At 55.7% G+C, this 14,216-nt stretch overlaps 1 protein-coding gene across 1 annotated transcript in view; it reads right to left on the bottom strand.

Moving 5' to 3' along the window:
• Nucleotides 1–9,639: 9,639 nt before the first annotated feature.
• RELT (RELT TNF receptor) overlaps nt 9,640–14,216 on the bottom strand; it is an 18,278-nt gene continuing 13,701 nt past the window's right edge. Inside the window, exons 4-11 of the mRNA XM_007448075.1 lie at nt 14,039–14,205; nt 13,750–13,829; nt 12,778–13,035; nt 11,416–11,496; nt 11,063–11,144; nt 10,632–10,886; nt 10,002–10,200; nt 9,640–9,687 (exon numbers count right to left, since the gene is read on the bottom strand). Of these exons, the coding sequence (XP_007448137.1) occupies nt 9,640–9,687; nt 10,002–10,200; nt 10,632–10,886; nt 11,063–11,144; nt 11,416–11,496; nt 12,778–13,035; nt 13,750–13,829; nt 14,039–14,205 (1,170 nt within the window). The remainder of the gene's footprint in view (nt 9,688–10,001; nt 10,201–10,631; nt 10,887–11,062; nt 11,145–11,415; nt 11,497–12,777; nt 13,036–13,749; nt 13,830–14,038; nt 14,206–14,216) is intronic.

Raw genomic sequence — 14,216 nt, 5'->3', positions numbered from 1 at the left:
TTTCCCTCCATGGATTCCAAAGGCAGGGATTGAAGACTGGGCAGAGGTCACATGGGGGCAGATGGCAGGAACAGAAATTGCAAATGAAGAAATAGCATTTGGAAATTCTGTGAAGACATCTGGAACTCTCATCCTATACCTGACTCCAGCCCTAGGGATGGCTGAAAAGGAGTCCATGCTTTTAAGACAGTAGCCGCTCATCCTGAGAGGAGAGGAGGAGGAGACACGGGCTCTCCTGGGAGAAGAGGGACGCACTGGTCTCAGCCAGGAGCCCGGTTGTCTAGCACCGTCCCCTGCTCCCAGCACTTGGCTGGGCCAGCAGCCCCTCTGGGGATGCGGGGAGAGGAACATTTTACTGTACAGAATGGGATCATTGATAACATTTATAACTTTTAAATAACTCTCTTCATTTTAAATTCATGCATACTTGGACATAATCCCTACCCCTACCTGCCGTGTCTCCCTAAAGGAGGAGGAAATCAGGAAGCCCTTGGGCCAGAAGGACCTCAGAGGCTATCTGGCTGTTCCCAGGAGGGCAAAGCCCAGCAGCATCCTCAACCCAGAGCCAGGAGTTGAGGGCCCACCTTCTTGGCTTTCCAGGGAAATGCAGCACTGGTAAGGAGAAGCCCAGCTGTCCTAAATTAAATGGTCTGTTCGGGGGTGCTGAAGAGGTTTCATTTAAAAACAATAGGAAGTTTTCCAGTGTTAATCCATTTTTTGCAAATACCTCCTCCTACTCTCTGGTTTTCTAAGGGTGGGTGAAGGTTGTTTTAGATTATGTCATACATGTTTAGAAAATGCCAAAATAATAATAATGATTATAATAATGATAGGAAACCTTTGCATTTGTCAGGTGCCTCATAGACTTCAGAGCACTTCACAGCCTTTAATTTACTGGCCCTGAGAGAAAGGGTCAGAGTTATTACACCCATTTGACAAATGAGGAAACTGGTTCTAGAAGGAAAGGGAACTTGCCCAAAGTGAGCAGAATGCTGGTATCCTGACAAGCTTCCCTGAACCCTGCTGCCTCCAGATGGGCTAGGGTAGGACCACAGAGAGAAGGAAAAGGGAGGAGATCTAGGAATGACCTTTTTACTTTTGTTCATTCTATACCAGTAAGTAAAACTAACATCTAGTACCTCACAGTTCACAAAGCAGTTTCATATCCATCATCTGGTTTAACCCTGTGAAATAGATTATTCTCTCATTTGATCCATGAGGAAGCTGAGACTTGGAAAAGCAAAGTGACCTGCTCATAAGTGGCAGAGCCATATGAATCCCAGCCTGCTGCCTCTGTCCCTCCAGTCTGAATCCACACACGGCTCATGGACTGAAACATCAATGCTCAGTACCCTCTCTTAGCCCTAGTATGTAATTCAAGATCAAAGACAGGCCCCAAGGCAAAAACAAGGTGTGAAAAGGCTGTGGTCTGGAAGAGCCCAGGCTCAGCGCCCCTTTTTCAGCCTGAGCACTGGAGTCCCAGTTCAGCTGGCCTCACCCTTTTGCTTTGACAGAGATCCACAAGCCTGGCCAAGCTTGGGGAGTCATTGCAGAGGGACTGAGCCCAGGAGAACAGGGGCAGTAGTGTGCCTGTGGTAGGATGAGAGCACAGCTGGTAGGATCACAGGCGTCTGTTGGGAGGTACCATGGGTGTTATCCAAAGATACTGGATGGCCCAGTGGTCAAGCTGGATGGAGGTCAGAGCTGGAAGGGCCCTGCCATTGTAGGAAGGCCAGCAAGCCAGAAAGGACAAGGGGTGTGCCCACATACATAGCAAGCTACAGCGTGGCACCAGCAAAGCCCTCTCTCCACCCCACTCCACTGCCTCTCCCCAGTACCACAGGCTTGGTGGCCAGGGTCAGGGGTACAGGTGGTTCCAGTCACCAGCCAACCCTCTTGGCTTCCGTCACTTCTACCTGGCTCCTCCTCATTAGCCTGGGGTCTAGGAAGCTGGAGTCTGGAGTGCCCCCGAGTGGTTAAGAGCCTGGAATTTATCTTTCTGCCACGTTTTGGAAAAATATATTTAATTTCTTCCCCATGAGACAGGGCAGTTGCTGCTGTTCCTCTTTCTCTCCTGACAGTGCCCCAAAAGTACGTATCCCATTCCTGTATCTTGAAAAAGGACACTCGCACCTGTCCAGAGTTTTCTGTCTGTGTACAAAGTACTTCAACATTGATTGCCAAAAATCCCCATTTTGTAGATGGAAAAACTAAGTCTCAGAAGGCTTAAGAGACTTGCCAAAGGTCACACAGCTCATAAGAGAAAGAGCCAAGATTTGAACTGTTTAAATCCTCTGCTTTCTGCTGGCACCTGCTGGGTCTGGGTGGCAGGCATGCAGAAGGGATGGGCTACCTGTCTGCCCCCAAACAGAGGAAGACCCCACGGAAACCTGGGGAGCTCAGTCCTCCCAACTGAGCAGATTTTTATGAGGAGCCCTGGGAACCCAGAGGCATATCCAGATGGCAGCACCCAGAGGATGAGAATTTGCAAGAAAAGGCCTAACTTGAGCAAAACATTTTGGGGTCATGAGGCCCAGGACTGAAGACATGTTCAAGGGCAGCCCCAGGCACCTGTCTGTTGAAAGACCCATGTCCCTGGGAAGCCTGCGTACCCTTACTTTTACTTTCTGACCCTGGAGAGCCTGCCCATTGTCCAGACCTGGCGAGTTGGCACTTCCAGGGGACCTGGTGTAGCCCTGAATGGCCAAAAGCACATCTGACTCAAGTCTCTGGGCTTGTTTTTCCCCTGGGTGAGGACCAGGATCTAGAGAGACACTGTGCCGTCCTTTCTCCTTATCCCAACTCTGACCCTTGGGCACCCAAAGTGTTCCAAGTTTGAGGCATCCCACTCCCAGAGATCTGGGGGTGCTTCTTCAGAGAGGCTGGCTTTGTTCTGAGTAGGCTTTAGAAATGAATCACATGGAGCATAAAAGTAGTGCAGATCCTCTGGTCACCAAGTTCTGGTGTCCTCACTGTACAGACAGGACTCTGGCTGAGTCAGGCCTGGAGCCCTGCATATCAGATCCTCAGCTCTGCTCTGTGGCCAGAGAGGGAGGGCCTAGAGGGCTGGGTCTTGGAGCGCTCTTGGCCCCAGCACTGTGGTTGGAGCAGTCATTTAGATGTCACCATGGCATTTTCTCCTCAATTGCTGTTGAGTGAAAGTATGTGGAAGCTCTGCTTTTCCATCCTGTATTCCACATCACTATAGGATATGTGGTCCCCAGCTGCTTGCGAAGCTTGGGAATCCGAGGGGGCAGGTTGGGCAGCGGAGGGGGCAGGTGAGGAGGCTCCATACTCGTGTCCAGCCCCAGGGGAATCCAGGCCAGACCTACCTCCAAAAGCAGGATCACAGCAGAGGAGACCCAGCCAGGATAACATCTAATTCCACACCTGAGCCTCTGAGAGCTCAGCCTACTATGGGTGTGCCAGGCTGGTGGCAGGACTTGTCCTTTACCTGTCCATGTTCCCTTCTCCTAGACAACTTGTTTCTGAAATTAGGCATTACGTGGTTCTAGGGCCCGGCCTTTAAAATTCCTGACAGGCCAGTTTCAACATTCCATAACCAGCCTTGCCTGAGCCAGACTTGGGTCTCACTCCCTCACTTTCTCCAATGGGTATTTTCTATCTTGCGTGCTGTTGAGTCCAGCCCAGTGGCCAGGTGATTGGGGTTGGTTGTCACAGAGCCAGACAGGGAAACTAGAACTCTTGCTTCCCTGTGGCTGCATGCGTAGTCCCTGGGTATTCTTGCTGTGGCAGTGAGGCCCTGTACCCAGTCCAACTCCTGGTAGAGGGGGTATTTTCCTTTCTGAGGAGAACAGATATCACAGCCTTGCTGATAAGTACCAGCCCATAGGACTCAAATGGGTGAAGTCATCTTTGGACCTGACCCCAGCAAGACCAGCATCTCCAGGCTCCAGCCTTCCTCCTCATGCCTGAGAGTCAGTGAAAGAGTGGGACTGCCCAAAGACCACCTTCTTGGGTCAGCCAGATTATCTGGATCTGTGGTGGGACTCCAGCTCTTCCTTACCCAAGGGGATGTAAGGCCAGGCCTCTAGCAATGTGGAGTTGTCTGTAGTGACCTTTAAAGGCCCAAGGGCCTGTTCCCATCTCCTGACTAAAAGGTATCTGCATCCCTGTTCATGTCACACGACAGAGAAAACTTGTTCTCGTGACATGTACCATCCCTGTGAGAGCGCATTGTATATGATTTTGTATTTTTTAATTCATTTTAATCTACAGGTTGGAATCTAATTTTTAAATTTTATTGGGACTCACATTTTAAAAAGAAAAACATTTAAAAAAATAATAATAAACCTTTGACCAGTGTCTTCCAAGTAGTTTGATCAAAGAACTTATAGGTGTTTTCAAAACACAGCCTGGAGTGTAAAGATTGGAAAGCCCCATGGCCTCGCTTGTGTGTATGAAGTGTAAATCTGGTTTTGTTTTGTTGTTTTGGATTCTTTTGGGTTTTTGTTTCGTTTTGTTTTGAAGATCAGATAGTGATCACTCTGAAAGATTGAAGCCAAGAATTTGTAACTATGATATTTACTGTAAGCTGTAGAACATTCAATAACTATTAAAAAAATTTCCAAAAAATGTCTGGGGTGACCAGACTGGTGGTTCTTGGGGGAGGGGGACACAGACACCTCCTGGGCCAGTGAGAGTCCCCTGGGCTTCTCCCCAAGTTGATCCTAAACTTGTTTTCACCAGTCAGGTAACACCTACGCTGCATCTCCGGGGAGGTCCTGGGACTCACAGTTGGGCCTGGGAAGTGGCCGTCGGCACCTGGACTAAGGTGTGTGATACCGAGTGCCCACCATGTGGCCAGCACTGTGCTTTACGCTTCGCAACTCATAATCCTCACAGCAGGATGGGAGGTGAGCCCTGTTGTTAGCCCTGTCCTTGGTAGGGGGCAGCTAAGGAGGGTTAAGTAAGTACCTCGGCCAAGGTTACAGAGCTAGTGAGGGGTGGAGTTGGAACTTACACTTGGTCTGGCTCCAAAGCCCAGGCACCAAGCCCCAAGCCCCACATTCTCCTGCCCACCCTGGAGGAGGCAATGCCTGTACTCACTTCAAGGGTAAATTGGTCAGGTGGGAAACCAAGGGAAGGGCTTAGTGTGGTTTGTAGTCCCAGAAGGACAGTTGAAGGCAGTCATATGGTCTCCATCCAAATGGTCATCAAGTGCTGTCAGTTTTATTTACATCCTAAACATCTCTCTCTTGTCCAGGCCTGGGCTTCTCTCCCTGGTTATCATAGCCACCATCCCATCCTAGGGCCTGGCCCCTGCAGTCCACGCTCTCCCAGCCTCCAGGTATTCAGCTTCCTCAAATGGAGAGAATACTTGAGGCCCAAAGAGGCTAAGTGACCTGGCTGTAACTAACACTCAGGACTCCTGACTCTCGAGCCCTTTCCACCAAACTGTACCCTGGGCCTCCATAATGCCTTCCCCAGTTTCCTCTCCTGTCCTCACCTGACATGAAACTTATTCTCCCTCCCTTGCGATGGCAGAAAGCTCTGTCGGGTGTGGTAGGGGAGGGCCTTGCTGGGCTCTCTTACCCTGCACAGGAAGGGGATTTTTCCCAGGGACTCAGCTCCAGATCAGTGGCAGGGCTGGGGCCAGGTGGAAGGCAGAGACCAGGGCCCCAGCACCCACCATTCCGGCCCATGGAGGAGGGGTTACGGAGTGAGAGAGGGCACTCTCAGAACTGTCCTCAGTGGTTGGCCCAGGGCCCCACCATGTCCTCCAGCTCCCAGCCCTGCCAACAGCCTGGGCCTACCTTGAGCTCAAGAGCAGGATTTAGAGCCAAGAAAGCTTCCACGTGAGGGTGGGGGCCCTAAAAGCCAAGGGTATCAGACACACCCCTACCTGATCCCTCAGCAACTCATCCCACTCTTTTGGGAGCTGGCCTCAGTATCCTCCAGGGACAAGAGACTGGGGCCAGGGCTATTCTTTCTCTTACCTTCCAGCAAGCAGGAAATTGGGGTGGTGGGAGTGGTCTGGAGGGGAGCAGTGCTTATTACCCCAGGGCCCAGCACTGAGATGGGGTGTGCGTTACCTAACCCAGGAAGCCCAGACCCAGCCTCAGCCTCCACCGTCGCTGGCATCTGTATGTGCCTCACCCCAGGCAAGAGGGCATCCAGAGACCAGAGTCCAACTTCCCCCTGGGAAAGGAGGCCAGAGAGTGGGAGGGCTCAGCCTCCCACACCATTCCCCCAGGGCACTGTCTCGTCCTCATCTCAGTGTGTCACACAAGGCCTCAGTGAAGTGGGGTTGGTTGGCTGAGGGGACAGCCAAGTTTGAGAAGCCACACCCTGAGGTGCAGCTGAACAGCTGGTGAGTAGGGACACCAGTCGCACCACGGTGGCCCCAGGGAACATTCCCCGGGGTGCACTCATGATGCCCACTGGTCCCCTACAACAGACACCCTGTTCTAGACTTTGGCAACCTTTGTTGCTCTGGAAAATTCCTCCTGATGTCCAGCCTGTCTCCCTCCCTCCCCTCTCCTAGAGCAGGTGATGCTTTGCCTCCTGGGTCCTCAGAGGTGCCCTCCCTTTCCTGCCCACCTGAGAAGCCCCAGAGAGAGAAGCCTGTGCCCTAAGAGAGGTGAGAGGAAGGGAGAGGTCGAATCTCAAAGCTCAGCCTCCCCTCAGGCGGGGATTTTTCTCTGAAGCTGCTAGGCCAGCCCCTTGCCATGGCTTCTGCCCTGTGTGAAGCCTGGGCCTCCCGCAGGGTGTCCCTTGCCACACCTCCCCAGGTTCAGTGAACCGTCACTTTTTGGTTCTTCAGCCTCTCCTTGGGCCTCTTTCTCATTAGTGTTGAAATATGTCCTTTTCTTCCATCTTTTTTTTTTTTTTTTTTTTTTTTTTTTGTAAAAAATTTTTTTTTTTTTCCCTTTTTTTTTTTTTTTTTTTTTTTCTTTTTTGGCCACACCACGCAGCACGCGGGGATCCTTAGTTCCTCGACCAGGGATTGAACCTGCTCCCCCAGCAGTGGATGTGCGGAGTCTTAACCACTGGACTGCCAGGGAAGACCCTCCGTCTTTTAAAACCATACCAAACAAACACCAAAAGAACCTGGAATTAACTAAAAACCCTCTCTCCCTGGAGCCTGAGGGCCCACCAGCTATTACCTGGCACAGTCAGGCTTCTGCAGAAAGCTCAGCCCACTGGGACCTGGCTCTGCTCTCGCCACATCCCTGTGTCGGCTAGCCAGGGGACACTAGTCCTGACCCTGCAGCAGCGCCTGGCTTCGTGACCCACCCTGCTCCCCACACTCTCGTCCTTCCCTGGCTTCCAGGACACTGCACTCTCCTGCTTGCTTTCCTTCCCACCTTTCTGGGTCTTCCCTGAGCTCTCTCCCTGGAACGTGCTCCCTCCCAGTCCAGTCCTGGTGCAAATGCCCATCTGAGTGCTTCCAGGTATCATTGTAGGCCAGGTCTGTCCCTCGAGTGCCGCAGGCCTTCACATGCAGGTGCCTCAGGACATCCCGTGGGTCTGCATCACTGCTCCCCACCCAGCTGGCCCTAATCCCGTGAGCCACATCCCGGCACCAAGCCCTAGCAGTTCTGTCCTCTGTCCCAGGAGTCTTTCCATCGCCCCCGCAAACCCCTGCTCCTCCGTCTCTTGTCTGGATGGCTGCAACAGCCTCCTGTGGATCCCTGCTCCCACAGCTCCTGCACCCTCCACAGTGGTCAGGAATGAGCTGGCTAGTCATACTTTTTCGCCTTCCTGAATGCTCTAGAGGCTCCTTGGGCAGCCCTGGCATAGGGCGCCCATGTGGCTGCCTTCTGCTGCCACCCCCAGCCCAGCCTTCACACCTGAGTCACTCTGTACTTGCAGCTTCTCCAGCTCCTCGTATTTTCATTGCCGTCCGGCCTTTGTACATGCTGTCCCCCCTCTGTGCAACACAGCTCCCCTTCCCACATTCTCCAGCCCTCAATATGCCTTACTTACCCCATCCATTTGCCAGGTTCCACTTCCTCTAGAGCTGTGCTGTCCAATACAGGAGCCACTAGCCACATGAGGTTATCAAGCCCTTGAACTATGCTCCTTCTTATTAAGATGTGCTTTAAGTGTATTTTACATACCACATTTCAAAGCAAAAAAATGGTTAATTCATAATTTTTATACTGATTTCATATTGAAATGAAAGTATTTTAGATATACTGGTTTAAGTAAAATACATTGTTGATATCATTTAAAATAAGTTCACTTTGTTCCTTTTTTACTTTTTAAAATGTGGCTATTAGAAAAATTTTAATTACATACGTGGCGCACACTCTATTTCCGTTGGACAGCACTGCTTCTAGGGCCTTCAGTGAGAACCAGGTGACCTGAGAGGCCGCCTCCGGCCCCACTTCAGCTGCTGCCTGGCGTCCACCTGCCAAACAGCAGGCGCTGCCAGGGGAGGGATGGCCTGTCCCACACACGGAGCCTGACACACAACTATTCACTGAATGGGCAGACCTGAGAAGAGACACAGGGAAAAAGGAGCACCTCATGACACTACTTTCCGACCTTTTATTATTCAACAAATGGATGGGTGTGGAGACACAAGGGTGGGACAACAGCAAAGTTTCAATAAATAAGAGAACAGCAGTGGGACAGCAGTGGGCCCATGCCTGCACAGCCCCACATAAATAACGAGGTTGCTGAGCCAGAGTGGAGACGCGGGCTGGGCAGTCGCCCGCACTGCCCAGGCCAGGGGACGGACACACCAACACCACAGGGACACAGAAACCACCGAGGCCAGAGGCCTCAACCCTTACCCTCCAAAGCGCCTGAGATCTTGTGGGTGGCTGGGCAGGCTGGGGCTCTGTACCACAGCCTTGCCCAGGTCAAGTCTGTTTTTTCAGTTTCAATAAAAACAGCAGGTGCAGGGGCAGGCACGTGCATTATGCCCCTTCTGTAGGCAGAGCCGTGGATGGGCAGCCCCATGGGAGCCTTGAAGGTGGTGGCCCTGAAGCAGCAAAAACGGGGCCAGATAAAACTAGTGGGAGGGGTGGCAAGGGTTCAAGTTCTCCATCTACACGACCCAGCCCACAGCCTGCAAGATGCAGGAAGGCCCTGGGCACCGAGATGCCACTCTCCCCGCTTCACAGTCAGAAGAATTGGGACCCAGTAATGGCCAGGGGCTTGCCCAGGATTAGAACCCAGGAACTCGGTTCCTAGCTCATGGCTTTTTGTTGACCCCTCCCTTTGCAGGACCTGTCAGGAAGGAGGGGGAGGTCCCCTCTACAGAGGCAAGGGGTGGCTCATCACTAAGGCGTGGGGCCAGGGGTGCCAGGTAGAGGGCCCCTCTCCACCACTGAGGCCTAGCCACCTGGCGGTGCAGAGGACCCTGTGGGGCTCCTAGGATCCAGCCAGGGCAGGGCACGGCATCAGGGACATCCTGCAGGGAAGGAAATGGGCAGCAGGGATGGGAGGGGCTCTCAACCTGCTCCTGCACACAGCACCCGCGGGCACGCTGGCCTGCCTCCTCACTGGGGTGGACGCTCCCACCTCCAGGCCTTGGCCTTGGCTGTTCTGTCTGCTGGGCCATTCTGGATCCTCAGTGGCTCAGCTGCAGCTCTACCTCCTCCAGGAAGCCTTCGGAACCTCACAGGGCAAGGCTGCAGTATCCTCAGACGAGACAGCCCCTCAGATGACCAGGTTGCTCTCACTCAGCCGGACCACATAGCGGTTCTCCTGGGGGACAGGGGTGAGGGGTCAGAGCTGTCAGGAGGCTTCTGGACTCCAAGAAGGAGTATCACAGCAAACAGCTGGCGCAGACCAGCCACAGGCCTCTGCCCAGGTGAGTGGGCAGGTGGGCAAGGAGGGCCCCAAACCAGGGCCCAGGAGACCCCAGGAGGTAGTGAAGGGGAAGCGGGGTGACAGGAGGGGCAACATACCCAAGTGGTGAGTCCCCAGGAGGCAGTAGCCCTCTGTACCTCCACCCCTGCCCCATCTGCAGTCGGGGTTGGCACAGGTGCCAACAGACACCTTTCCCCTCTGGTCCTCACCTCGGCCTTGTTCTCTGCTGGGGACTTCAGCCATTTAGGGTGGCTTCCACCACTTCCCAGCAGTGTCTGCTGCTCACTGGAGAGGCCACGTCGTGGGGAGTCAGGGAGATCACCCCCTGAGGGCCCGGCCTCCGTGATGGTCTTCACCTCTGAGGCCACCGAACTCATCCGCTGCTCGGGAATTCGGGCCACACGGAACCTATGGGGAGAGGTGGTGCGATCATCCTCCATTAGAGGGAGGACCCCAGGTGTGGAGGGCGCAGCACCCGCCAGGGTCACACAGCAAGTTCATGGGTCAGAGCCTGAGCCCTCCCCACGTCTTCCCACCCACTGACAAGCTCCCAACACCTCTCGACACTAGGCTGCAGGTGGAAAGGCTCTTAGCCTGAGGCGGCGCAGGTGTGATGGGGGCTATGACCCTGCCCTGGGGGCCCAAGGACTCCATGTGAGAGAGCGTAGCTGGGAAGACCTGGCTTTTCCCTTGCCGCCCCCACTGCAAAGAGGCCCACTGAGGCCAGGAAGGGTGAGGCCACCACTGAACCCACTGTTCATGGGTCAGGCTAGGGTCCTGTCACCCCCAGAGCTGTCATGTCATGTTGTGGCACCCTGCTGTGTCTATGCCCTCCTCACCTGCCCACAGACAAGATGGTGATCTCGCCCTGGCGTCCTGCCTTGGCCCCAACCTTGGGCGCCCTGGCCGGGTTGGGCAGGAGTCTGGGAGTAGGAGTGGTGGCAGCTGCAGCCTCGGGGGACAGCAGCACCTCGGGCCACTTCTGGCTACAACGGGAGCAGCAGGGGCCAGAGAGTGAGGCCAGGCCCTGCACAGTGTGGAGGTGGTGGCGATGCGGGCAGACATGTGGCATGCCGGGTGGGCCCAGCGGCAGCCTGTGGAAGACACAGGTGGGAGCGGTCACTGGGGCAGGGCAGGCCCAGGAGACCCCAGGAGGTAGGTGAAGGGGAAGCGGGGTGACAGGAGGGGCAACATACCCAAGTGGTGAGTCCCCAGGAGGCAGGCTGATTACCTGTGGTTTGGGGCCCTCCTTGCCCACCTGCCCACTTACCTGGGCAGAGGCCTGTGGCTGGTCTGCGCCAGCTGTTTGCTATGATACTCCTTCAGCAGCTCCTCCAGGGCCGCCGCATTCTCTGTGGGCAGCTGTAGTCAGAACCCAGCTATGGGCTGTGAGGGGCACTCCCCCCAGCCTCCTGCCTCAGCACAAATCCCCCTACCTACCCGCCACCCCCTCCCTGGCCCAGGCTGTGTGCCTTTTCCTCCACCTCTCACCACGCAAGAGCAGGCAGAGAGGCGGCAGCACCGTGAGCCACAGTGGTCAGAGGGGCACGCTGGCCTGAGGTATCCCGGCGGGAGGGGCAGAGCAGAGCTCTGGGAGGGATGGGGTCAGACCTCCCCCCTCACCTTTCTTCTCTGTGATCAGGCGCACCAGGACCCCAATGGTGTCCTCATTGGCGTCATCAGTATGGTAGGCAGGGTTGACCCCTGGGGAAGAACAGAGAACCATGATCCTGGGGAAGGAGGCAGTGGGACACTCTGGGTTCACAGGCTACACCAGGACATGGCAGCAGAGGGCGCCCCTGGCCTGGCTGTATGCATACCTAAGGGCCTCAGCTCTGATTCTGAGCCCATTATCACCTTCACTACTTACTCAGCATCACTGCTCTCTGCACCCAGCAGCACCAGGGGCTTAGCGGTTTCAGGTCCATCTGAACTCCACCGTCCCTGCAGATGTGTGGGATGAGGGCACCACACCAGCCTCTCCCAGGGCCTGCCCTCTCCTCTCTTTAGCCTCAGGGAGCTGTGGGCTGCCTCTCTGCCCAGGACCTCCGACAGCCCCAGCAAACTCTGCCATCCCAGGCCTATCACCTCCCTGCACACCGCCCTGTCGGTATAACTAACTGAGGACCCGAACCTCAAGAGCATGAGAATGGGCCATGCAATCATTCCTGGGCCAGCAGCAAACAAAACTCCTAGGACTCGCGCCCAGGCAGCAGCCAACAGTTAAAGGGAGTCCTAGGCCAGGAAAACAAGTGCAGTTCCAGGCAAAATGGCCTGAGTTGCCACTTTCCTGCCTGCCTAAAGCGCCTGTCCCCCTCCTGCCCCCTGCAGACTGCAGTGTCAGAGGTTGAAAAGGGCGCTGGCATGGCAGGCACCATTCTATCTTGACTTGGCCCCCAATTTCTGTGAGCAGTGTATGTGCATGTGGGATCCCGGCCCTACTTGCCCTCAGGGGACAGCGCAGAGGGGTAAGGGGAAGAAGAAAAGGGACCCAGGGCCCTGGGGTAGGGGCAGGAGGAACATGTCTCTCCCTCTGGGTCCAGGGCTCGTTAACTCAAACCACAGCCTGGAGCTGAAACCTGAGCCTCTCAGGGTCCCTGTCCAAGACAGCTGCCCTGCCAGCCCTTCAGGCCAGAGGTCGGAGGTCACCCTGAGTACCCAGAAAGCAGTCCAACCCTTGAACCACACACACAACTGCAGCCCCTGAGGAGTCCAGGCCCTTACAGCTGGATAGGGCCTCACACAGGGAGGGAATCCCACTGAAGCCACTTGACCTCTGCTCTGCCCCAGTTGCCACCTCGGGCCGCCTCACCCTTCCTTCTACTTTGCCAGTCCGCAGTGTCTCCTCTGCGGCCCACGTGCGGCACCTCCAGGAAACTCTCCTGATTAGCCCTCTGCAGGCCTCTCCATGTCAGACCCTCCAGACCAAGTAGGTCCTCAGCCGCGCCCTCTTGCCTCCCCACCCAGCCCCAGGCTGGGCCTCACCGCTGCCTCCGCCTCCAGGACCAGGTCCGACCTCCTTGTGGGCCGTGCAGTGGTAGCCCTTCCGCTTGAGCAGGTTACACACCAGGATGCCTAGCAGCCCCATGAGGCAGAAGATGGGCACAATGGCAATAACCGCGTACTGGGCAGCTGTCTCCTCAGGGCTGCCCGCCCGCGTGCTGTTCCCAGGCTGCCGCGTCTCCCCCGCGCCGCTCGCCCCTGCTGCCACCTCCATGCCACGTCGGGCCCGTCGCCCCCACTCTGAGCACCACGGAGGATGGAGGCATGGAGGAAAGACAGAGGCAGAGAGAAACACACTCAGAGAGGCCCAGGGCCCAGGTTACTGTGGGCAGGGGTCGGGGCGGTGGGTGGTACCGGCATGTCCAGAGCACCCACTCTCCACCATGGTGGGGAAGTAAAGGGCAACTCACACCCTCCTTTTTGGCCATCTGACCAGTCAGCCAGCCTGAGCAAGGCCTCCTCAGCCCTCAGGACGGCCAGACCCTGAGGCCCCTGTCCACCCCTCATGATGGGTCAGAGGGGTGAACAAAAGGCAACGGTGCACATGCCTGGGCACAGCAACACCGGATCCTGCCTCCCCACAGCCTGACCCATGAGTTAGTTGCCTCAGAAGGTGACCAACTCAACAGGTGAGAGGAGGTGCATGTGTGTAAGCGTATATTCTCACACTCAGCTACGTGGGTTATTTCGAGGGGATAAGGACAGGAGACCGGTCGGGATGTGAAACCCAAGCTGTGGCAGCCACCTGCTGGACAGTCTCTGCCACTCAAAGACGGGGTGAGAAGACACAGCCAGTGGACCTGCTGGACACCCTTGTGGCTGCACACCCTCCCCTGGGCTAGGGGAGTGAGGACCCCACTGCCCCAGATGGACACTGCGGGGCCCTTGGGCTCAAGCTCGCCAGACCCCTCCCCACACATACCCCGCCAGTCCTAGCCATCACCTGCCACTCACCGTGACAGCTGCGAGTACCCAGGGGTGTCCAGGAGCATGGCTGACAGGGAACATGGGGGACCTCTGACGGGGCAAACCACCTGCAGGGAGGGAAGATGTTACTGAAGCCCAAAAACCATCTTTAAGAGAGGCTGGAACTTCCTACTGGGCACCCTCACTGGTCCTGACCCACCCCATTCCACAGATGGGAAGACTGTGGCCCACTCAAGAAGTGAGTGAGGCTGGGACCCCAGGATCTCAAGTCCTGGTCACCTGGTCATGAACACCCACACCCCACCCCATGGCTCACCCAGGCTGGCAGTTTCCACATAGTGTGTCTCGAGTTGCCGTGCCCACCTGGGCCTCCAGCCTCCCTTGAGGGCTGCAGCGGGAGTGCGGCTGGCAAGGGCTAGAGCCCCAGGAAGCTGAGAAGGTGCCTGGGGGACAGGACCTGCATAATGTGCCCCGCCTTGGTTCCTGCAGGAGGG

This window comes from Lipotes vexillifer, unplaced genomic scaffold (assembly GCF_000442215.2).
Source record: "Lipotes vexillifer unplaced genomic scaffold, Lipotes_vexillifer_v1.1 scaffold640, whole genome shotgun sequence".
In the NCBI taxonomy this organism is placed as follows: domain Eukaryota; kingdom Metazoa; phylum Chordata; class Mammalia; order Artiodactyla; family Lipotidae; genus Lipotes; species Lipotes vexillifer.
This window is presented reverse-complemented; position numbering and strand designations above follow the sequence as displayed.